Source organism: Quercus robur, chromosome 3 (genome assembly GCF_932294415.1).
Source record: "Quercus robur chromosome 3, dhQueRobu3.1, whole genome shotgun sequence".
Classification (NCBI taxonomy): domain Eukaryota; kingdom Viridiplantae; phylum Streptophyta; class Magnoliopsida; order Fagales; family Fagaceae; genus Quercus; species Quercus robur.
This window is the reverse complement of record NC_065536.1, coordinates 11,661,639-11,688,202: the sequence shown is the minus strand read 5'-3', so window position 1 is coordinate 11,688,202 and position 26,564 is coordinate 11,661,639. Positions and strand designations below refer to the sequence as shown.

Sequence of the window (26,564 nt, the reverse complement as noted above, 5' to 3'; positions counted from 1 at the left end):
TAAGGAAGGTTTAGCAAGCAAAGAACTATTTCATGGAGCGTAAGAGCATAATCGATTGATACACATCAATTTTTACTTACTGAACTTCATTTAGAAAAATATGATAGATTCTGTAACAATAACAAAAATGAAATGTGAACTTCGAACTACGTACACATGCCATTGACATAAATCCAACAACCCCCCTCCCCCTTCCTCGCATGCCCAGGGGGCGGGGAGTGGAGGGAAGAAAAAGGATTTTACACATCTCCTTGGCAGAATAATTATTTCCCAAGATTGTTTTTCAATGTACATGCACTTTACAAAAAGGCACCTCCAAGCAGCGAGTCAGATAGATGATCGATGAGTTAAATTGACATCACCAACATTCACTATTCACATAGATGATTGGAGGCATCTATAAGCAGTATCAGCTTCCATTTTCTCCAATAATCTGGGTGTGATTGGCCACATGAGTTTGAAGCTGCATACAAACGTCACCATCCAAATGTTAAAACCAATCAACATGTTGGGTTGAATTTTTGGGTTGCTTCTTTGGCTTTCGGTACTGATTGTTCTCAAACTTGGCTTTAACTATAAGAAAATAAAGAAATTTTGCCTCAGCGGATGAATTATAAGGCATGCTCAAGATACTAAGATATCAAATAAACCAGAAATAGAAATCATAGTTAGAAGATATAAGATATATCCCAAAATTGTAAGATAGTATATTTGTCAGTGATATGTGATCACATCAAGATTATTCATAGCACAAACCAATGCATGTTTATCCTGGTCTTTTGGTGGTAATAGATATGGAGCATGAGAATGCAGGTCATACACTAATCAAGCTGAGTCAAGAACACATGCTCCCTCCATTTCTTTCACAAGTGTGGCTACAGTGAAGTGATTCTATATAGTTTATTTGTATCAATTTTTGCACCTACAACCGTCAACAGTGATTTCCAAGAAGGTAAGAGATATGACCATCTACCTGTCTAGTAGCTTCTCTAATATAATTCTTTGTGAAGGTGTAATGCAATGGTAACAACTTTTTGGACACTGACCTACTGAACTGGGTAGTCTTCACCATGACCTAATCATATGCACAGATGTTTTAAAACTGAAATTTAATTAATATCATCGGATCAAATTCTTGTTAATAGTTGTTATAATACTATTGGAATTACCAAATTGGAAACCTTTTTTTTTTTTTTTTTAATGAATAAAAAGCCAAACTGGCAACATGTGCCTTTTTTCAAATTCTTCTATTTTGTTTTTCTAAAATATCCTTAACACCATCCTGTAAAATGGCTATATTATTAAAGCAAAAAATTTATTGTCCTCTATGGATAACAGCAAGTGCAAAAAGAATGAGATTCTGAACAAAAAATATATCTAAGTTTACATTTTACTTGACCATTTTTCTGTCAACTTCTTCAATAAGATGTATAAGAAATGATTCTATATAATTTGAAAATACTAAGGAAGTCATGATGTTTGTCATATAGGACATTTTCAAATCAGTAGATATTAGAACCTTCAGTCATTTTAGTAAACTCATGACATATATTATCTCAGAAAAATTTTAATAGAAAAATATCCATGTGCAACATGAAAAGTCATCAAGAAAATTGACAAAGCCTATTGTTTTCCAAGATAGGATGAGATACAATCAAAGGATCAAAAATAGACCTAATCTAAAATACCCTTAGACACTAAAGTTTGGACCGAAGATAGAGAAGCATGACCTAGCCGTGAATACCACAATTCCAAAGAGGTGATGCTATGTAACAAAGACAATTACGTGTCAAGATGTAAGAGAAAAAGCCATCCAACTTTATTGTTTTGTCCCAATGGTCTATGCTATCTGAGGATTATGTACAACACAGCCAATAGAAGAAAATCTTACGTGAAGCCCTAGCTCACACAATTGGCCAAATATATAAGAAATTTAATGAAAATTTAGGCATAAGACTAACATTTGAAATAGATAATTAAGTAGTAGAAACAAAGGCTATAATGGTCAGTAGAGCCACTGGCAATGTGATTGATAAGCATATGAAAAGTATGGGTTTGTATAGTACAAGAGGTAGAATCAGATGTAATATGATTGCAGCAAGCAAGGTCAAGATATCAAAATGAGTGTTTACCTAGTGCAACATAAAGAATAGAAGAAGATGCACCTTACAGACAAAACGTTATTGATAAGAGTCTTTAGGTCAACTGCCGTTAATGTAAACATGAGTTGGAAGACTTGCCAAAACTACTGGTGTTGGGTGATGGGGTTGGAGGATGCAACCGTATGCTGTTGATGTTGGCCATGGAAGCTGAGGATTGAGTGACACAAGCATGCTTTTGACAGTATTCAATAAAATGGCCTTGAATCCTACAGAAGGTGCAGAAGTGAGAATGATCACATTTAGAGTTAGATCGCTGAGGGCCAAAGCAATCATAGTGCTCATTCTCACAAATTGCAGATGCTGAAGGCGGATCAAGGGATGATGTGGCCAAGATTGTGTTAAAAGGCCGACTGGCCGAGATAGTAAGACTTGTAAATGTTACCTCTTGAACAAGCTCCTTGAAAACTTTTTCAATTGAAGGCAAAGGAGAAAACTTGTTCAGTTGATCCCGATATTCACGAAATTTTGGGCATTGCATGCATAATCCATGTTGGTTCATAAAGTGAAATTTGATCCCACAGATATTGCAAGTGTGGAAAAAAAATTCATCAATAGATTGCCCTGGCTCTTGTTTGAGACAATATAGTTCAACCATGAGCTGCCTTGGCACTATTCACAAGAGCAACCTTTATATAAGCTCTCAACCTAGTTAGGATAGTATAGAGGTACAGAAGCATAGTACAGCTGGTAGTATAATAGTACAATTGAGTACATATAGCATAAGCTATTGGGGAAGTGGGCCTAGAATGAATACTCTTAACAACATACAAGCTCACAAGGAATGGAAAAAATAAGAGAATTAACCAACCTTGTGTAGACTCCCTAGCACTTCCAGTAGAAGCAAAGCATGAGGGGCCCTTTTTACACATGAATATGGACACCTTGCAGATGATTCAAAAATTGCATAGATGAGCGAGAGAGGAAATACAAAAGATATCATATTTTGATTGGAAAAATAATTTAAATGATAACCATCAAATGGAAAATTATTTTTATATAGTGGTTTTCACAAATATGGTTGTACACTCATCCCAAAAGGTTGATAATGCCTTGATGTAGTAATTTTTTAATTATAATTTTTTTTTTGAGTATGGTCATATGATTGAACAAGCATTTCTAAGTTTACCAAATATGAATAATCAACAGAGGGAGTAGCTTATGATCTTCAGAAATAGGTAGAATAACAAAAGAGTAGTTTGTGCACATGATAATGACCAAGGGTGTCTCTTTTGGTGGTAGGTGTGTACAAGCAATATGGTAAGAATGGATCCACCAAGTGTATTCTAGAATAAAATTAATGCAGCAGTACCCTTGCCAACACAGAGGACCTCATTAACAAAGATATCAAATGCTTCAGATTCTAGTTTTTCGAATGGATCTAAACATTCCCTACCAAATGGAATCTCAATAGTAAGAATAAAAGAAAAATTGAACACTGAAAGAAAAACAGATAAATAATGAATTACATATAGATTACATCATTAAGTTCCCAAGTGAAATGATTATGATTCATAGAAGTCATTTTAATCAATTATTATGACATATGTATTTGCGTGCGAGCTGGGCTAGTAAAATAGCACACATCAGTTAATACTGGATAGAGTATATCCAGATACATTATCAAAAGTAAAGAACAATATATTATTAATAACTGTTCAGAAAGTTGGCAGTTTTGTTAGAATGCTTGAGTACTTGTACCAAACAACAATTAATCATTCCTAATCAACAACTGAATGGATATAGCTTAGGCAAAGGAAAAAGGAAAAATAAATTAAAATGAAAAAAATAAGCACAGCTTAGCACATCACTGCTAAAATTCAAGAAACATAGCAATGGGTTTACCTCTTAATAATCTCTGATCAGCTGTAGTTTGATAATATCTGCACATATTTTTAGCCCCAAAACAATTAGTAGGTATAATCACTAATCAGTAGTGACAACTAATGTAGAAGTAATTAAAAATTAAAATTAAAAAAGAATACTACAAAAATAACATATAGATAACCTAATGTAATGCACCTAAGGTATTGTATCAAAATTTTATCCATAGAATATAGCAATTGCTAATGCAAAATTACTTAAAAGAGGATGACAACCAAACCTCTCACAAATCTCTCACACTAAAGACAAGTCAAATCTTTGATGTCAAACTCCTACAAGCACAAAACAAAAACTACACCACCACTCAATGTATAGGGACTATATCATCTCCCTGTTTCTTTTTTGACCAATGTGGTACTAACACTCTTGATAGGAATTATTGCATCTCCTTGTTTATTTTTTTAACTATGTGGGATTCCAAAACCAATAACAAAATCTATAAACTTTGAAGAGGCTTGGAACTCATTTGTGTGGAAAGCAGAAGCACAAGAACCTAACCTAACTTTAAATTTGAGGAGGGCAAATAGTACCTTAAATCATTTAACAAAAAAAAGAGGAATACAAAGAAGCTCAAGAGATGCAAAGTATTCAGTCTCATGGTTGCAAATAATGGTTATGTTAATTGCACAGTAATCAGGAGACTAAAACCAAATAACATAATAATTAGCCAATGAAAAACAGGACTGACTTAGATGATCAGAACAGGCATATCACAGCATTACTAAAATTATAATAATTATAACACAATGGGACAGTACTAGAATGCCTAAAAATTAAGGGAAAAGAACCAAAAGCGTGACTTTTGAACACAAGTACATAGGTAAGTCACAGAAAATGATTTTTCCTTGAAATTCTAGAAGTATTATGTAACAATGAGATCCTTCAAACCAGGAAAGGCCTGACCAACATTTTCTAAACTAAGCCCTAAACTTATTAGAAAAAAATTTTTAGTCTCTTTTCCCAAAAAGGTTTCAAAGATTACCTTGGACTTGGAGGACATTTAATTAAACTATATAACTCAACCAGCCATGTTATTAACAATTGTTGCTCCCAAATCACCATGTTCTTAACATCAACATTTACAAAGTACATGTTGTGCCTTCATATTAAAATACCAAGCCAATATTCTTACCAAGACGATGTATAAAATTTATGTTGAGAAAACACAAAAGAAAAGAACCTCACCATCAATGATAATTAAATCATGCATAATTGAGCTTTCATAGAAATAACAGTAATAGTAATAATATCAGTGACTAAAACTAATGACATAAAAGATGTTGATAAACATGTAAATCTATAATAAAACTAATGACATAAAAGATGTTGTTCCCCCACCTAGGTGGCCAAAACACTGTCAATTAAATCACTGTTAGCCCTGGCTGATTGAAAAATACAGCCTCCAATTTCTTTTTCTGCCCCAAATTAAAGTACTCCAACAGCTATAACATAACCATGAGTGTATACTATAGACATGACATTTGCCAACCTCTATAATTGAACAAAAATTTCTACAAGTATTATCAACAAGGGCATAAATAATGGATGTTATAGAACAAAAACTTCAGAAGCATAATAATTAGAGGCCCTAAATTTTATGTGTCCTATGTAATTGACATTCTTCAAAGCAAGAAAGGTCCGACTAACATTCTGTAAACTAAGCCTTGAACATATCAAATAGGATTTGAAGTAGTCTCTATGCCCAACAAGGTTCTAAAAGATTAGCAAAGAGTACATTCAATTATACTAGATAACTCAACCAGCCAAGTTATTAACAATTACTTATCCCAAATCACCATGTTCTTAACATCAACATTTACAAAGTAATTGGTGTAGCTTCAGTTAAGATAATAGACCAAAATTCTTACAGAGATGACATGTAAAATTTATGTTGAGAAAAGATAAGAAAAGCACCTCACCATCTAGTCATTAGGAGACTAAAACCAAATAACATAAGAATTTGGCAATGAAAAAGAGGACTGAGTGATTAGATCAGAACAGGCGCATCACATAGCATTATTAAAATATTAATAATAATAACATAATGGGACAGTACTAGAATGCTTAAAAATTAAGTAGGGGGAAAAAACCAAAAGCATGACTTTTTGAACACAAGTACACAGGTAAGTCGCAGAAAATTTTTTTTCCCTCAAAATTTTAAAAGTATTATTACTATGTAACAATGACATCCTTCAAATCAGGAAAGGTCTGACTAACATTTTCTAAACTGAGCCCTGAACTTATCAGACAAGATTTTTAGTTTCTTTGCCCAAAAAGATTTTAAAGAATATCTTGGAGTACATTCAATTAGACTATATAACTCAATCAGCCATGCTATTAACAATTGCTGCTCCCCAAATCACCATATTCTTGACATCAACATTTACAAAGTCCATGTTGTGCCTTCATATTAAAATACTAGGCCAAATTCTCACTAGGACGACGTATAAAGTTTAAGTTGAGAAAACACAAAAGAAAAGAACCTCACCATCAATGATAATTAAATCATGCATAATTGAGCTTTCTTCAACATAACAATAATAGTAATAATATCAATGACTAAAACTAATGATATAAAAAATGTTGATAAACATGTAAATCTATAATAACTTGAAATGTTGTTGAATCTTTGCATTCATGTTATGAGTCAAATTGCTCATTTCCCTCTTCAAAATAATGGGCACCCCCTAATGGAGAAGAAGAAAACATAGACAACTAATAGGAGCTCAAGAAAAATGAATGCAATCAGAATTGCATAGAAATAGAAAATAGAGGGAAAAGTAGTCATACACACTTGATAAGAGATACCAGTAGTATGCCTTTTAGTTCCAGTGTGTTCATCATCCCTGAACTGTATGTTCCACATTGAAATTCAACTTCCATTGCTAAACAATGTACTACCATATTGAAAACTAAAAATTCCTGTCATTTACAAGCATGTTGTTTCTGGCAGAAGTGGACAAGGCAGGATACAACCACACACAAATAATTTGTAAGTTGGTACAATGTATTTATATCGTATTTGAACTATGGTGCCAATAAAGAGCATTAAAAATAATTATTGCATTGTTATTTGATGAATTCCATGCACTAGAATTTTTGTGGGCTAAGTCTGGTATAAAACGAAAAATTAATCACATTTGTCCTCTTTATAAACAATTCATATGGATGTACAAATTACATTGAGCACATTGATAGATCAACTCTTCGCAAGAACGTTTACATTTGTTACAATGAGGGTGGTCTTTAGTTTCTTCAATAAAAGTAAGGGGGTGTGGGTGATAGTCAAATGTGTAAGCACCTCAAAACTTGTAATTTGGGTTTTCTCCAAGAATACATTTGGGATGAGCAGGATAACTACAATCTACACAATAGTAAAACCAATGCTTTGAGACTCGTTCTTCTTCACAAATATCACAGTAATATTCACCAGAGTCATCTTCAGCAATATAACAGAGAGTGAAGGCATGTTCATGTAGCCCATATCTTGTGGTATGTGGTAGTGTAGCACATTTGAAGTCCAAGGCAAATGCACAGGTGGTGCAACGAAATATTGGGTAAATATTTGAATCACAACCACTGCAATTCTGTCCAGATTCAATACTAGAGAGAATAAGTCGATGCTCATGACCAGGGTGGGTAAGAGTGTCTGAGATCAAACTACATGGAATATCAAGACTAAATCTGCATGCCCAACAAATATAGTTGAAGCCATTGATATCACGTTTACATGCATAACAACAATAATCCATAAACCAATAACGTGACTTTAGGAAGAGGGTGAGTGGGTGTTGATGAAGTGGGTGTCGCTTTTTTTTTGGTAAATTAGCACAAGATTCATGAAGAAAAAAGCTACACTTTACACAACTATAAAACGGGGGAAAAATGTCTCTTACACAGCCATCGCATTTCTGGTTACTCATAACCTCATCAGTAAGCTCTAAGTCATGCTCATGACTGAAGTGTTTTAATTCTGCAGCTATTTGAATTCCGTCCTTCCCCACATTGAATTTTTTGACTTCGTAAGCTGCTAAGTCAACCAATTCATCGTGCTCTGAAACTTCATCCTCATCTTTAAATTCTTGCAAATTTATGTCCTCCTTGTTTCCCATAGCACAATCAAGGTGGGCAGCAAAATCACATCTGGAGCAATAGTAAAGCCCATAGTGTGTATCCACCTTTTCAACACAGATTTGACAAAATCGAGAGTCGGATGGATGGAATTCAAGAGAAGAATGGGTGAGGTGGAGGAGGTGCCTGTGACGCACAACTTTGACTTTGCGTGGAAATAACTTATAAGCACATCTTCTATGAACCCAGAAAAAACATGTAGTACACAGAAAGGGCATACCTTTGTCTTCTTTGCCACAAAGGTCGCAAGTGAAGGTGATCCACTTCCAAATGCGGGTCAATGGGTGGTCGTGGAATTCAAGTTCCATGGTGGTGGGGGCTAAAGAAGCGCAAGTGATGTGAAGGTTGAAGTCGCAGCGGGAACACCGATAAGTGTATTGGTTGCGAGATTCGTTGCAGAGTTTGCAATTGCTAAATTGAATGTCTTTGCCATAATCTATCTGTTCGGGAGAGAGAATAAGAGGATGGATTGGGTGCAAGGGATGGTGCAACCCAAGCGGCAATTCCGCACATGATTTATGATGCATGTACCATGGGCAGTAAGCTTCTGGACATCTGTAGGCAGGACCATAAACTGATTCTCGGCACCCCAAACAAGTATATCCTCTTCTGTCGTTTGGATTGAAGAGCAAGGGATGCTCAGGATGGATAAAATGTTGAAGTTGCTGCTGCTGCTCCATCTTCTTCTTTCTATCACATGCAAAGTAACAGTGACAGTCACGGACAACATCAAATTTGTTTAGAGAGAGAAATTAAAAAAAAAACAGAGAGAAAGAGAGAGTGCGTGAGAGTAAGAGAGAATTTGTGGGTTTTATATGGCTCTGAATGAATTAGAATTGAATGTAAAAAAGTAAAAAAAAAAATAAATAAATAAAAAGAGGGATTTGGGCGTGACTCAGCACAGCTGGTTGGAGTTTGATCGTGAATGTTCTTTAAAGTTTAAGGGCCTTGGGCTTTGGTTTGGCCCGTGGCTATTTATTTTTGTTGGGTACTGGCTATTTTTATTTTTTTTAATGTGCACAGTGAAAGGCGTAAAAACTACTGTATTGATTGGAATTCTTTTTATTGATTTTCATTAAAAATTAAAGTGGTTTTTATTTTTGGGAAAGCATAAAAGTATCGTGTAAATAGGAATTACTTTACTTGATTTCATTAAAAATAAACGTGATTTTTTACAGAATAAACAGAATGCTTCTAAAAGTTTGAAATAAAATAGTAAGAATGCTTGCATAACAAAAATTCAAACTATTTTTTTTAATTGATCCTCCATTCTTGTTATTAGAAAAATATAATTTGTTTTTTACTTTTTTTTTTCTCTTGTTTACGTCAATCGTTATCATTTATTTAAAATCATCTAACACATATCTATGTTTACCTTTATATTCAATACATAAGTAAATAGTACAACAGCTTTAAAAAAAAAGTTTGCCTTCATATTTATATATTGTTATTTCTTTATGCAAGTTTTTACTTAACCTAGGTTACCCATTACAACTTATAACAACAAAGCTAGTCTAACAAAATCTCTGGGAGAATTTTTTTTTTTGGATAGGTAATAATCCTTTTACTAAAAAAACCAAACATCATAAAGGTAGTATAGGGATACAAAAATGAAAGAGTAAAGCCTTTTAGAGCTTTACGTAAACATCTTGCGAGCTTGGTTCTACAACATGATGGTTTTTTTTTTTCATTAAACAAATATTTGTTTATTTTTTAGTGCTAAGTCTACCACTTCCTTAACATTTATGTATAATAATATTTTGCCAAGAGTTTTTTAGCTTTGTGGTACTAGTAGTTGTTCGTTCTTCATGAAAAGAATTTATTTTCAACTCCTCTCTTCCCCACATGTGATAAAAAAGGGTGGAAAAATGTTTGGTAATGTTTGAGATCAAATGTAAACTATTTTAGGACTTATAAAGGACAAAACAAATATTTGATAGAAATTGGTTTGAGTTAGACTTCTTGGTAACTTTTACTGAAGTTAGATTCCTCAATACTTTTTTTCCATAATAATAGTTTGTTAATCCCACTATTAGACTAGATTTCTTTCTCCAACTATCATGCTTAACAAATATTAAGGTGATCTATCATTCTTTTTTAATATCAAGGTGATTAGACATGAAAAGCTCAATAATCTATGAAGAGCGATTATAGTTTTTTGCATTCTTAAATATAGTAAACGGCTACCTTATAAATTTAACAATAAATGGCAACTAATTATTTTGAATTTTGGTGTGTAATTAACCTGTAATAGATATTAAATAAAAACATAATTGAAGAAAATAATGATTTATATAAATAAAAAAAGTTGAGTGATATACAATTTATCAAAATTGCATCAAATGTAACATAAACCAAACCATTTTGAGAAATATATCTCATAAAAATATAGCAACAAGTGCAATATAATCTTACTACGTTTAACATTTATATGACAAATTTTAAATAAGCAAAGTAACCTATTGCTTATGAATACCAATACAAAAACACACATACATATGAACAAATTTACGAAAGCAACTATTAAAACTTACAATAAAGAAGAATCCAATTTTGGCTTCAAAACACACCTTGGGAAGCTTCCAAATTATTTTATGGATCGATTTTCTTAAGGCTAAGTTCATATGAAAACACTTAATAGCTTCTATTATATTTATAGGATTATCATGCCATTGTGCCAAAGAAGAGATACCTAGCCCTACTCAATAGATTATCATATCATTGTGTCAAAGAAGAAATACTTTCTCCAACATAAAAGAAAACAAAAGAAAGAAGGAACAAAAGAAACAAACAAGCAAAGCATTTATGCTTCCTTGCCAACTTAGACTTAAATCTTCATAGTAACATTTCCTACTTCTTTTTTCTTCTTTTTTTCTCTCTTTCTTTTGTGTTTCCAAACATGTCCATACTAACATTAAATTTTCTCATTCATTTATAAGATTTCTTTATGCTATCTAGGTTATACACAAATGAAATTTTATCTCTAGTGTTACATTTAGATGATGAATTTTGAGTTGGAATTTACTCAAAATTTTACTATAGAAATACTTTCTCCAACACAAAAGAAAACAAAAGAAAGAAGTAACAAAAGAAGCAAGCAAGGCATTTATGCTTCCTTCCCAACTTGGAGTTAAATCTTCATAGTAACATTTCATTGCCAACTTTATCTCTTGTGTTACATTTAGATGATGAATTTTGAGTTGGAATTTACTCAAAATTTAACTTTTGAAATTTCCTCAAAATTTAACTTTTGAAATTTCTAATATTGATTTCTATTGTTTATGTCAACAAAAAATGACAATTCAAAAATTATATAGAATTTTATACTTTAGATTTCAAAGCATCCAAATTCAAAGTCCAATTCCCAGTTTGCTAAACAAACTAAATTCATATGCATTTCTTTCACTCATCCCTTACCCTTTTTTTAACTGAATAAACACCCTTCCTCTCTGTATCTTTCTTTCATTCCATCACTTCCTTAAACAAGACTGTACTGAGAAAGCACACTCATAAAAAGCAAGCAAGTGATAAAAAGGTCCATATCTGCAAATTATTTACACACGGAGTCAACACCATATATTAAAAATTTGAAGGTATTTCACCTAAGAAGAACTAAATAACATTGACAGAAATATAGAAGGTTCTCTCAATTTATTTAGCTGCTTCATTCCTAGTATTAATGGTGAAACTTCTAAGTAAAAAATGTTTCTCAGTGCAAAAAAGGACAATTAAGTATGTAAGAGTTGGAAATTAATTTCCAGCATTCCAGGAACTTGTGATAATGATTTCCTCTGTAAAACTTGACCTCAATAGATTTTATACTTCCACAAGGTTGCAAACAAACATTAAAAGAGTATTCTTTACCCAGCTCAATGGATAATCATGGTCATTCCAGCCATGAAGTGAAACTCAAAGCATGACACCTGGAGGGACCTTAAAAGTGATCTTAATGGGAATAACCTTGCTGGACACCAGTGAGAAATAGTTGTCTGTGTAATGAACAGGAAGAATTCTAACGGTCAATCCTTTATATAAAGTCCTTTTTTCTTTCATACTCTCCTTGAATGGAGCTTAGTCTTACCTTAAAAGTGATCTTAATGGGAATAATGTAATAAAAAGTTCTTACATTATTTGTTCATATAGGTTAATCCGTTAGAGTCAGCTTTCTTGGCCACATTTTCGACATGCATTTCAATTTTATAAGTGAACCCTTTGATGAAAACCTTGGATGTAATCTTGTGGGTTATTTTTTTTCATTCCATATGGCTCCAGCAGCTTGTAATCTCCCCCAAATAGATGCAACCAGTAAAAGTTCCTAGACAAAATACCATAGTCTGATGTGTGATAGAGTTTGAGGAGAAGGAACTAGACCAGCTTTGGGTTTTTAGACTTTGGATACTTTATCTCAACTATGGGTACTGTTATTTGGCCGGAGCAGAGAGATTTAAGGTCAAATGATAATGATGGTAGTAATAATCCATGTAGCTGACCTGGAAATTAGAAATCAAGAAGTGTTGAGTTGTACCAAAGAAAATAAAGAATTTTCTCACAAGCATAGGCTCGCTCATGTCTTAACTTGTTCTTATAACATCAGTAATGCTTGTTTTAAAATCAACTTTTGACACTTAGAGGAAAGGAAATAAATTTTGCTTGTGACACACTATTGCCATAATGTTAGTACTCTACAGTTGAAGGCAAAAGCTTGGTGGACAATTTAAGTCAAAGAAAGTAAACACCCCAATAATTTTTAAAAGCATTATAAAAATTAACAATGCCACAATTTATGGTAACTTTCATAATCGGACTGATTTTAGTGATTAACATATCATCAATTTATAAGGTTACAAGAACACCATCATTCTTAGGAAAGAATTGCAAATTATAGTTGTTAGATTTATTGGAAGTACATGGTTAAATGATTAAATTTACCATATCCCAATCACTTGAACTTTTAGGATAATCGGTAATTTAACATGATATCTGAGTGGGAGGTTTTGAGTTGATCCCTGCTCCTCCACTCAACCTCCCAATTAAAATCTCATGTGTTGGACCTCCCCTTATAACCAGGAGTTTGAGCCCACGTGTAACAGTACAAGAAGTATGTGGTTAAATGATTAAATTTACTATTCCCAATAGCTTAAACTTTTAGGAGAATCTGTAATTTAACAAGCTTTTATCAGTTATAAAACTCTCTACAACACTTTCTTGGCATTACCAGCATCTTACACTGCAAGCATCCTGTGACAATACCCTCAATAAAAAGCATACAAATTTTGGTGAATCTGAAAATTTTGATGTTCCAGGATTTGTCCCAATTTTACTAACCCACCAACCTCCCATTGATATACATATAGGGACATCATTCTATCTCAAAAGCTTCATCTAATTGGTTTGCACCCAACTATATATATCAATTCTTTACTTTCTTTACTTTTTCTCGAAATGGGACTCAACCCTCATACATGCACTCACAATAGACCTCCCCCTCCCATGTGAGCCTCTACCACATCAACTTAGCTTCCCATTGCGTGTGAGTCTTTAGCAAATCCAGAGTGTGCATACAAGAGTTGCATCAAATGCAGCAATAACCAAATTCACACCAACCACATCAAAACCAAGACACTTATTCATAATTTTTTTTTGATAAATAACACTTGTTCAAAATTTCGAACCAAAAGTTGAACCATAACTCTAATACCAATTTTTTAGGTTGAGAAGTGTCCCTGAGGTCCACCAAGAGCCTATAGAAATATATTGAGGTACGTGTTGATATATATTGGGGTACCCCTCAAACCCAAAAGCTTAAGCCAAATGGTTTAGACCCAACTATGTCCATCAACTTCTCACTTTCCTTACTTTTTCTCTTGATGTGGAACTAAACCTTACATGTGCACTAAGAATAGCTGCTGACTTTGGTATGGTTTGTTTTTCATCTTCTTGTTGGGTACGAGAAAGCAAATAGTATTGCCAGTCCTATTTGGTTGGGTAGTCTCCACAAAAAGTCACCAAACCGACTTTGTAGCCATAATATTTGTTATTATTAAGAAAGAGCTCGTTGGGTGTATTTGGAGTTTAGTTTTGTGCAACTATTGTAGTCACTTTTGTTAGTAAATTTTTCTCCTCAATGCCCGCCTTTGGACATATGTCCAAAGCTGAACCATGTAAGTCTCTATCTCTATGTTCCCTGTGTGGTTGTTTGTTCTATATTTCTATTTCTATTTCTATTTTCCATACACCCTCTATAATTGATCACACACACATAGGAGAGAGAGAGAGAGAGAGAGAGAGACCACCAAAGTCCATATATATCACAATAATGATAACATTCTGGCCTCTCAGCCAATCCACCACCCCAACAGCGGATCATATTAAAATTCATATCAACATGAAACTTGATGTCTGTTTCATAATTTTCCCTTGAAAGACAAAGTAACCCATTTGACAATATCCAATTAACATCATGGATAAAGATAGGCTGTCTGTTGACCTTGAACAACTTGTAAATCAAAAATTTATAGACTATATATCATAATATCAAAATAAAAACCTATGTAAAATGTTCTAGAAGGCATATAAAGCAATACCTTCCACTCCTAGCACTATCAACACTCTCAATTTTTCGGAAGCCAAATAGATGGCTCCAAGCATCAGATTCTCTATATCCCTTTACATCAACAGTAATATGAACATTTTACAAGGAGTGTTTTCCCAAACCATTCGGCAACCATAAGTCAGGATTGTAGAAGAAAAGCTGCAAATTCATTCCATTATAACCTACAACAGAAGTATTGAGAGCCTAAAACTAGATAAAAACGCCCATGGGGACTGGGCTACCCCAACTTCCATAGGTCCTTGGTTCGACCTCCTAATGAGAATTGAGGATATTTGAATCCATAATAATCGGATGCTCCAAATGCTCAGTAATCAGAAATTACACATATCTAGATACCACTTTGGATAATTCAAGGCACGGATAAGTAATTAAAACTATATTCCTTAGGCGCAGTATGCAATTTTTTAACTTGGGGAGGAGGGGGTCTTTTATGGTTCCACCTTTCTTTAATGGTAATGTACAATATCAATAACTATCTCTCACATATTGAATTTCTGGTAGATTTTGCTATTGAGGAAGGTTATTACACAAATAAAATAAAATAAAACCTTAATTCAACCTGAGTTGCACTTGTGTCCCTATTTAATTTTGTTGTGTTTCATCCTCTTTGGATACTGAAAATTGTAGCTAATTATTGTTACTTGGTCAAGACTTTGTTGATGATGTGATTTTGTGTTTAACTTTGATAAATTTCTCTCTCATTGCCTTTATTTCTTTACACGATTTACTACATGGACATGCAATATTAAATGTGCAAAAGTGCTCTGCCTTAGTAAGGATCCCATGTTACAAATTCCATAGAATGAGATTGACCAACTAGTACTATTATGATATATAAAAAATTTTAAAAAAAATTAAAAAAAAAAAAAAAAAAAAAAAAAAAAAGAAGACAGTGGGGGGAGGGATCATCATTAATGGATTACTAAATAATTACTAATTTTCTAATTTCTTTTTATTATTTGTGTAATAACCTCCCTCAATCGCAAAATCTACGAGAAATTCAATATGTGAGAGATAGTTATGGAAGTATGAACAATATTATGAAAATATCATTTTCCTTCATTAATTTTTTTTTTTAAATGGAAAAAATTAAGTGTTAGGTACAGTGAATGTGGGTGGATCTTTTTAAGAAAGTTAGCTAATGTGGCAATTAATAACCCTATATTAATGACATGTTAAGTGGTGTCTTTTTCACACTTAGATCTTATGAAAATCAATGACAATAAAAAGGTGTAACTCTTGTGGAATTACACCAAGTGTAACTTGAACACCTCTCTCTCTCTCTCTCTCTCTCTCTCTCTCTCTCTCTCTCTCTCTCTCTCTCTCTCTCTCTCTCTCTCTCTCTATATATATATATATAACAAGGTGAACCACCATCACCACAGTAAATTCTATACATCAAATAGATAAGACCTAAGAGCATATTTAACGAGTAGAAACAAAAGCAATCCTTTAGCAGAAAAAAGAAGAACAAGTACTTGAGTAAAAAAGAGAGGGAATACCAAGTGTCAGAAGCATTAGGAGGAATGTATTAACACCAAAAGAGACAGGGTTATTAATAATCAGACTTCTGTGATAAATATTAAAGGTCACATAAGATGCTAGAATAAGTTGACAAGTCTTCTTCACCTCAATTGGGAAGAAGGACATAGATAGCTCACATAGCCTAGTTCCTAAACTTTATTTCCAAGCCGGTCTAATCTTGTTTTTAGATTTTCCATGTGGGGGCAATCCAATGGGGGCAAAGACTTAATATTGAGCTAGAGATACTATGAAGTTTGCTCTTAATGGTTGGTAACTTCTTAGCAAAAGAAGAGTATCTTAAATTTTGAATTGCTTACGAAAGAGGCAAGCTGAAAGAAGACTATTCTTCTCAAAATTCTCATAAGAATGAATGCTATCACTGACCTCAGGAAATGTATATTGCATATGTGATCCAACAGGGAATGACAAGTTTTGAGTCTGAAGATGCTGTACTAAACAAATGTTTCCCTCAACTCCCATTGTTACTTGGATATTCAAAGAACACTCAGCAACCCAGGCACTTCTAGTTTCTAACTCTGTTGTAGCATGCAAATACACCCTCTTGTACGTCAAAAAACGATGAAACCAAGTGGGGATCAATTATTTTCACTCGCTGCATCAAATAATAAAGCATCAGTATCAAAATTATATGATTACAAAATAAATAGAACAATTCTCCCAACGAAACAATAGCACCATTAAATATTGAAATTCTAATTCAGAAAGAATGGCATGACTACGAATAAAAGTTTATAAGGAACTACAGAAGAAATCTATACTACATGTTTCATAACCATGCATATCGACAGCTTATGAGGGTACCATTAATCTTACACTAGTGCATTCATTTAAAAGTTCCAAATATCATTAACATGATGGTTTATCACATATCTATTGTTATGGAAGGAAGTTATGCAATACAGCTCACCCCAGTTATTGATACAGACACCTCATCCCATATGCTAGTGTTCCTATCCCTGTAATCATACAAATGTCAAGTACTTAGAAAAAGAATTATTTTGCTTTGATATATTCTATGAATATATGGTTCATTCAACTGTCAAGAGAACATATGGATAGGTTACAATAAGAAAAAAGCACATTCTTAATGCAAAAGACACAATAAGAAGTGAATGTAAGTGGAATTTCCCTTCTTCATCATGGGAGGATGCATATAGAAGTTCCGGCATCACATGACTTTCCCTTTCAAAACCCTTTTTTTCAGTAAATAATATATTAAATAGCAGAGGTGCAACCCATTTACAAGGGAAGTATGCAAGACATACAACAACAATTATTAATGAAAATTACAAAGATCAAGCATCTAATTAGAAATGAAACTGTCCTGAAGCTGATATCCACTCATATAAGGATCTATGAAATGAAAAAAAGCTTGGAATTTTGAAGGATAAAAAATTATCTGTTTTTGATGAATCCACTGTATATTGTATGTCTATATTTTGTTCTTCCAGGTCAAACTCAGTTAACAAGATTTTGTGTCCCTTAAAATTCGTTATCTTTAGAACTTTGTTGGATTGGATGTCAGTTTTGCCTAGTCTATCTTTATGTTCTGTTATTGATTTGATAGACTCATGTACTTTGTATAATTGATTGTACAGTCCCCTATTGTATATTCCATGTATACTTGGGCAACCCTATTTTTCATATCAATAAGAATTGCATTACTTATAAAAAAAAAAAAACTACATAAGAATTATTCTTATAGCTGTGACCCATGTTCAACTGAATAATTCTCCACTGTATAACTGATCTCTCAACGATTTATCACACTGACACTGTTTACTAAAAATAAGTTTCAAATATCTGTAGAAACCTGTCTCATTTTGGTTCTGACAGGAAATTTCAAATAATTTCTTATCAATACGCATCTACTGTCTCTCATTTTCCAACAAGAAACTAGAGATAACAATATCATTATAGAAAAAAATTAACCACGATCAAAGGTAACAAATATAGTCACCTTATAGGAGCCATCAAATCCCAACCCAGAACGTATTGTGTTGCAACATCTTTTCCAATCTAGCATGAAGAAAAATTATTGTAAAATTGCATGTATTCCAAGCATATCAAAATTTAGATTTTTACTCCATCACTCCACTTGCATGGGATCCAAAATCATAAATGTAATTCTAGATGATCTGGTGGATGAACAAGAAAGGCAAGCAAGTTTTGACCATTAGGATGCAGAATATCAGTGACAGCGAGAGAATGCCTCCGAAACATCCCTTTTGGCATGAGCTTTTTGTGCAGTGGCGGCGCCACATAGAGGTCAGGGTGGTCCCAGGACCACCCTGACCTGAAAAAAAAAAAGATTTTATATGTAATAATTAAATATTTTTTATTTATCTACCCTTAAAAAAAAAAAGGAACACCCTCAAAAAAATTAGGAACACCCTCAAATTTTTTTTTATGCCAATAAAATTAAAGAGAGATGCTATGTCCACAACATTTTTACAATATTTTCATAACAAATCACAGGTGGTTAGTTGTTATTAGTTCAAATTTGAACTTAGCACTAAGATTACTTTTTTATGACAACAATAATAATCAGTAACAACTTACCACTTAGGATTTGTTGTAAAAATGTTGTGAAAATACCATGGACATATCATTTCTCAAAATTAAATTTTGGTGGATTATTTGTTACATTTCGACCGGTACCAGTTTTTAGAAGAAAAAAAGAAAAATCCCTAAACGGACAAACTCGTCAGCACAGCATGTCATTACCTGCGTCGAATGCCTAAAAAACAAATCCAGCCATCGCAAAGGTCGCCCCTACTTCTTCTTCTTCCTTTTCTTCTTCTTCTTATTGTACTATTTTTGGTTGTTGTTTTTTATTATTTAATTACATATTTATGTTTTAATATTATAAAATAGTAATTGTTATGTAATAACTAAATGATCTGAGTGTAAAAAAATAAAAACTAAACGATTTGTTTTATTTGAGGTTTACTTATTTGGATTAATAATTTTATGTTGTATAAGAAAATATAAATATAAATATATATTATTTTTAATTTTTTTTAGAAACCCCGAAATACCCTAAAATGGTACGTCGAAATAGATCAGTACCGAAATATTCCGTTCCACTAAACAAATCGAAATAGTGTCCAAAATAGTATTCATAACATTGCTTTCAAACAAAAAGAAAAAGCTAAAAAAAAAAAAAAAAAAAATTGAACTAAAATCTAAAAAAGAAAAAATTGTGATAGAGAATCTAAAGAAAAAAAAATTGTAACAGAGCAAGCCCACCCAGGAACACCCTGAAAAATATTCCTGGAGTCGCCACTGTTTTTGTGCCCAATTTGAGACCATGTTTTGGTTCAAATCTGACCCAATAACAGTGACCAACTACCCAAGTACTGACAAATTACAAGAAAATAGTTCACACAAGGTTGACAGGAAAAAACACTATCAGGTGAAATTTATAAGGAATGCAAACAAAGGAAAATTAAGTTTAACCAATTCAACCCATTAATTTTTTGCATCACTAGAATCCAACCCTTGTAAAATTAATGCCAAATATGGTATAAAAAAAATGAACTCTAGGCAATAAAAACACTTACTCAAATACGCAAATTTGAGACCTCAATCTTACAAGCAGACCAGGCTTACGTTGATAAGAGAGAGAGAGAGAGACAGAGAGTGACTGTGTGTGATTCTGTTTGGGTGTCGGTGTATGAGGGTGGGTGTGAGAGAGAAGGGAAAGAAAGTAAGGGTATTTTTGGTAATATGAAAAACAGGAGGTGGGGCCTGGAAAGCCGCGTGGAATGAGTGTCTTTTTTTTTTTTTTTTTTTTTAATAACTTGTAGTTGTGTAAAATAAATAAAAAACGAAAATATATTTTTGCACTTTACATTTTGGGCTTAATCTCATTTTAGTTCCTAAATTGAGTTTGTGTCTACCTTAATCCCTTCAAACATAAAATCATTTTCATTTTAGTCTTTGCCGTCAATCCACTAACAAAAAAGTCATATATGACAAACAGAATATACTGTGGACACAATAAATGCTAACATGGCTAATAAAATAATAATAATAATTTTTTTTATTTGACTCTTACAAAATGACACGTCATAATTTTAATTAAAAAATAAAAACAAATACATTTTGATTTTTCAATTTTAATTTAATTGAAAAATAATGAAAATTAAAAAATTAATTTTCAATTTTAAAGATTGAGAAAAAAATTTATAGCAACTTTTCTTAAACTTTCTTAGCAAACAAACACATCACAAAATTAAATATAGACACAAATTTGAAACCCACAACTTTTCTTAAAAATTAATGTTTTGTTTAGGAGTATTTCTTATGAATGATTAGCTTAGATTGATGGGTTTAGAGCCCTGTAGTAGATTTTGCTAATTTCAATTATTGACCGCATTGTTCTCTCTTTTGTATTTTAGTAATTCAATCAACACTCTGTTTCCTATTCATATCCTTTTGCAAGAGGCAAATTGGTTTAACCACAGGCCCAAGTTCAAGGCCACCGTTAACTTTAATGGCGAGGAGTTGTTAGCTGTCTCCTCGATACGAGCTGTCAACATTTACATTGGCTATAAGGTCTGTATATCAAGTTAAGGTATACTCAAATTTGATTTTCCATGTATATTAAAAATTCTAGGGTTAATTCTTCTATATTTTTCTATTTGGGTATTGAGTTTATGGTCTACACCTTAAGGTCTGTATATCAAGTTAAGGTTATACAACTTCAGGGTGATAAGAGGAAGAACGTTTCCACCTTCCTTGTGCAAGCTGGCACTGTGAAGAAGGAACATGTCAAGATTCATTGTTTTTGAATAGTTGCAGCCTGCAGGTCAATTTCCATATGTGGTTTACAATATTCTTGTCACACTATAGTGGATAGTTTATGATCTGAACCTTAGACTGTAGCCATAATACATGTGACTTTGTTATATGTACGTCTATCTTCTATGTCAATTTGGTAGTTCTGCTACTTATTGAGTTATGTGGGAGGATCATTATGGATTGTACCAAAACCTTTATCTATACCTTAATCAATAATACTTATAGGATTGTACCAAAAATAATTTTAAAAAAATATTTATCATTTTCGTTCGCACTCTCTCACAATTACCCAGTCACAGTCCCACTGTGATTTAAGATATTTCCAATTGAGCTAAAGAAAGATGCTTCTTCTTCTTTTTTTTTTTTTTTTTTTAGCTGAAATTCGAAAATTCTGATTACTATATTTGTTTGGTTCGGACTTGTTTTTCATATGCTGAAGTGGGTTTTTAATTTTAAGGTATTTTTGGGAGGGCTTAAATAAATTTGGGTGGTTTGAGCAATTGAGCTGGGACCGTTAGATTCACAAGGGATTGGAGTGCAGAAGCAAGTACCTCTGAGGAAGCATCCAGGGAGAGAGAAGCTTTGCTTAGCAAGCCGGTTGTTTACTACTTTTTGAATCGGTATGTTCTATAGCCTAGGCATTTACAATAAATCTGTGAATTATTTTAAGGAAAACCATATCTTTATAACATCTATTTTAACTTCTAATTGGGTCTAACACAATTATTGGTTCTGTTGTGTTTTTCTTTTATTAATAACCATGGCTATTATATGAGCTCTATAAGTTTGATAAATATATCTAGTGGATTGTTCTTGTGAAAGGATACATGAACAAGAATTGCTTATTTGATTGAAGCAGATTGTGGTAATTACAATATTACACATGGATGATGAAAACTTTGATTACGATGTTTTTAATCAATTTACTGCTATGTGGCCATTATTTATCAACATTTTTTTATATAATTCATGCCAATCATTTTTTTTTCCTGCTAAAATGTAAATAGCATCCTCTACTTTTAGATGAATTGTCATTTTCATCTCAAAGTCTAGTTTTCATCTTGTTTTAGTTTTTTTTTTTTTTTTTAAGTTAATAGTTAGAACGGGAAACAAATATTTAAATCTTGGATCGATGTCTTGAAAACATTAAAAAGTGTCAACCAATTAATCTGCAAGACTCTTGACTTTTTTATCACTAAAATTCTGAACTTTATCAGCAATTTTATAGACAACAACAAATCGAAGGACCAATTTGCCAGAGATATTAAAGTTTAAGAGCAAAAATTTTGAAAAAAGACAAAGTATGTAATTGTAACAGCAAAAATTAGGCGCTGTTTGGTAGACAAACTCTAATACATGTTTTTAGTTTTTAAACAATATTACACATATTTTTATACATTTTTTTACCCACACATATTTCTACACATGCTTTCAAATAATAAAACAAATGTTTTCAAACACATGTATCAAACACTCTCTAATATTTTCAAAGCGAGAATTTTCACATTAAAATATCTATCTTTGCAATGATATACTGTAAGCGCAATGCATTACCAAAAATATCTTTTAAACTATCGCCGTAAGAGAATCCAACTTCACTTGTTACTGGGACAAGAAAAAGGGAGGGAACCTAGAGCACCTTGACATGCACGGCAAACTGACAAAAAAAGCAGAGATTCTAAGGACAATTATAGCTAAGAAAAGTTACAAGTTCTTTTCTTCTTTGTCCTATTAATGTGTTCTTAATTATTATAATGTTTTTATTTTGAGTCCGATTAATGTATACCCTTAATAAATTAACAAATTTATTTTTGAAAAAATTTTATTGAGAATTGAAAAAACTATTAAAACATTTTCAATTTCCGATAAAATTTTTCTAAAAATAATACACTATTATATGCCCTTAGGGCACATGTTAATTTTTTATATACTGCACATCACAAGGCACAGCTCTCAAGTCCGAAACCATGGCCATCCTTAAACTTAGCCTTGTTTTGCTTGTTCTTCATGTTGTGCAACTGCAAGGCAACGCAATGAGTGATTGTGATGGTACTCTCTCTCTCTCTTAATATATAAATATTAATTAATAAATCTATACATAAATAAAAAAATTGTATAATGATATACTATTATACATATAATATAATATATATATATATAGTATATTTTTCATATATAGTTTAATAGACCAAACTTTTGCAAATTACAAGCATCACTAGAATCCAACCCTTGTAAAATTAATGCCAAATATGGTAAAAAAAAAAGAAATCTAGGCAATAAAGACACTTACCCAAATACGCAAATTTGAGATCTCAATCTTACAAGCAGACCAGGCTTACGTTGATATGAGAGAGAGAGAGAGACTGTGTGTGATTCTGTTTGTGTGTCGGTGCATGAGGGTGGGTGTGAGAGAGAAGGGAAAGGAGGTTAGGGTATTTTTGGTAATATCAAAAAAGGAGGTGGGGCCTGGAAAGCCACGGGGAATGACTGTCTTTTTAAAAAAAAATAACTTGTGGTTGCGTAAAGGGCAAAAAAAAAAAAAATATATATATATATACACACATTTTTTGCCCTTAATTTTTTTTTTTTTTTTTTTGGCTCCAAGAGCATCTCCAGTAGTATCTTTAAATTTTTATACTATTTGAAAAATAAACAGTAACTTTTACTTTTTAATCACTCACTTTTTCAAATACACTTTCAACAAATTCTCTATCTCATTTAAATATTATTTCTTCATTCATTATTTATTCTTTTTTTAACAACTACATATCTTCCAATATTTTTTTATTTAACACCTAATTATTATAATAGGAAAAATGCATTTGAAGAGTGAACAGTTGCTCATCAGACTTGATGAGCTAGTTCATGAGCAAAAAAAAATCTAGGAATAAAGAGTCCATAGGAGAGCTTTTTTTGGGTTTCACTCTCTATCATAGAAAGAATTTTGGGTTGGAGATGCTCTAATCTTATTTTAATTTTTAAATTGATTTTGCACTTACCTCAGTCCCTGAAAATATAAAATCATTTTCATTTTGGTTTCTGCCATCAACCTACTAACAGAAAAGTTTTACATGACAAACGGAATGTACTATTGACACACTAAATACTAACGTGGCTAAAAAAAAAATAATAAATCTTTTTATTTGACTCTTAAAAAATGACACGTCATAATTTTAATTAAAAAAATAAAAACAAATACATTTTGATTTTTCAATTTTAGTTTAATTGGAAAAAAATAAAAATTAATGAAAATAAAAAAAAAATTAATTTTCAATTTTAAAGATTGAGAAAAAAAATTTATAGCAACTTTTCTTAAACTTTCTTGGCAAACAAACACATCACAAAAATTAAATATAGACACAAATTTGAAACCCACAACTGTTCTTAAAAATTCATGTTTTGTTTGGGAGTGTTTTTTCTAAACGATTAGCTTAGATTGATGGGTTTGGAGCCCTGTAGTGGGTTTTGCTAATTTCAATTATTAGCCGCATTGCTCTCTCTTTTGTATTTCAGTAATTCAATTAACACTCCATTTCCTATTCGTGTCCTTTTGCGAGAGGGAAATTGGTCTGACCACAGGCTCAGGTTCAAGGCCATCGTCAACTTTAATGGCGAGGAGTTGTTAGCTGTCCCCTCTATACGAGCCATCGACATCTACATCAGGTACAAGTTTTGTATATCAAGTTGAGGTATACTTAAATTTTATTTTCTATGTATATTTAAATTTTTTAGGGTTAATTCTTCTTTGTTTTTCTATTTAGGTATTGAGTTTATGGTCAATATTTTGTATTTTTAGTTGTTGCCGTTAGCTGTAGAGAAAAGCTCAGAAATTAGGGTAAGGAAAATTACCCCAATCTGTGATTATTTTTATTAGGCTTATATCAAGTTGAGGTTATACAACTTCGGGGAGATAAGAGGAAGAATGTTTCCATTTCCTTGTGCATGCTAGCACTGTGAAGAACGAACATATCAAGATTCATTGTTTTTGAATAGCTGTAGCTTGCAAGTCAATTTCCATATGTGGTTTACATTATTCTCGTCACACTATAATGGTAGAGAAAAGCTTAGAAATTAGGGTAAGGAAAGTTACCCCAATCTGTGATTATTTTTGTTAGGCTTATATCAAGTTAAGGTTATACAACTTCAGGGATATAAGAGGGATAATGTTTCCATTTCCTTGTGCATGCTAGCACTGTGAAGAACAAACATATCAAGATTCATTGTTTTTGAATAGCTGTAGCCTGCAAGTCAATTTCCATATGTGGTTTACATTATTCTCGTCACACTATAGTGGATAGTTTATGATTTGAACCTTAGACTGTAGCCATAATATATGTGACTTTGTTATATGTATGTCTATCTTTTGTGTCAATTTGGTAGTTCTGCTACTTATTGAGTTGTGTGGGAGGGTCATTATGGATTGTACCAAAGCCTTTATCCATACCTTAATCAATAATACTAATTTCTTGTTCTATATAGATGATTGTGCATTGATTGGATGTATTTAAATGTCTAATTGATTTAATTGTCACTGAAACCGCATATGTTAATCAATTGTCACATAATTAGGTATTGCCACATTCAGCTATGATAAATTGATAATAGAACAGAGAAACTAACAAAAAAGGCCAAGAGTTATTCAAACAAGAGTTGAACACCATGCTTATGCTTCCAAGTACATTTTTGTGGAGCAAGGGTTCTTAAATCTTAAGTATTACAACATTAAAATCTCATTGGTACTATGAAGTACGCATGCTGCATTTACCATTAGTTTGGACACTCTCATCCATTAATCAACGATCAATGTATGTGCCCACCCAATTACCTGGAAACCATCATTCAGTAGCTTTGCTCTGCATATTAGTCTTCAAACAAGTAAGCCACAGTAGTTTAAATTCTTGGTCATGAACGAGCTACTCAATCTTCTAAGCTATCATTTGGATGACTTTTTTTATATTATTATTACTGAATCCTTACCAAATTTGAACTCTTTTTATTATTATTTTTTAAAGATAATTACGGAGTTATCTAATTTTTAATTTTATTTATTTATTTTTATGGTTTTGGATATTTCCAAAACCAGTGTCGGCTCCATAATTATTTTCTAGAGGGGTCAATAGTGTTGGAACTAGAAATTTGTTGTGGGAGTAAAAACTAAATCGATTTTTTTTTTTTGTTGTATATACAACTTTCATATTATATACAATAATATGAAATAGTATTCTAAATATTATATACAATATAGTCTAAAAAATTATTAATAGTTTAAAGATGGGTAAGATAACTACCATTGAATGCATAAATAAATATAATTAACTAACTAATCATATATTTTTGTCAAATTAATAATAATTTATTATATTTAATATCTGTAAGGACCAAATTTGAGTCCCTGACCCAAATGATGGATGGACCTAGGCCCA

General features: G+C 32.3%; 2 protein-coding genes across 23 annotated transcripts in view; both read right to left on the bottom strand.

Moving 5' to 3' along the window:
- The window catches only part of LOC126717066 (uncharacterized), an 86,246-nt gene extending 76,392 nt beyond the window's left edge, over positions 1-9,854 (bottom strand). For 2 of the 15 annotated variants that reach the window (XM_050418268.1, XM_050418269.1), the window contains exons 1-4: positions 7,940-9,854; positions 4,005-6,894; positions 2,971-3,551; positions 1,731-2,771 (exon numbers count right to left, since the gene is read on the bottom strand). In XM_050418268.1, the coding sequence (XP_050274225.1) occupies positions 6,712-6,894; positions 7,940-8,854 (1,098 nt within the window). In that variant the 5' untranslated portion in view covers positions 8,855-9,854 and the 3' untranslated portion in view covers positions 1,731-2,771; positions 2,971-3,551; positions 4,005-6,711. The other 13 variants (XM_050418270.1, XM_050418278.1, XM_050418275.1 and 10 more) reach the window with 13 other exon arrangements.
- Positions 1-20,046, bottom strand: part of LOC126717063 (mannosylglycoprotein endo-beta-mannosidase-like) — an 82,962-nt gene extending 62,916 nt beyond the window's left edge. The window contains exons 1-4 of one of the 8 annotated variants that reach the window (XM_050418242.1): positions 19,899-20,046; positions 18,293-18,351; positions 17,240-17,288; positions 16,696-16,924 (exon numbers count right to left, since the gene is read on the bottom strand). The gene's annotated coding sequence lies outside the window, so the exon portion shown is untranslated. Of the gene's footprint in view, positions 1-16,695; positions 16,925-17,239; positions 17,289-18,292; positions 18,352-19,898 lie in introns of those variants that run through there. The other 7 variants (XM_050418255.1, XM_050418260.1, XM_050418251.1 and 4 more) reach the window with 7 other exon arrangements.
- Positions 20,047-26,564: the final 6,518 nt, after the last annotated feature.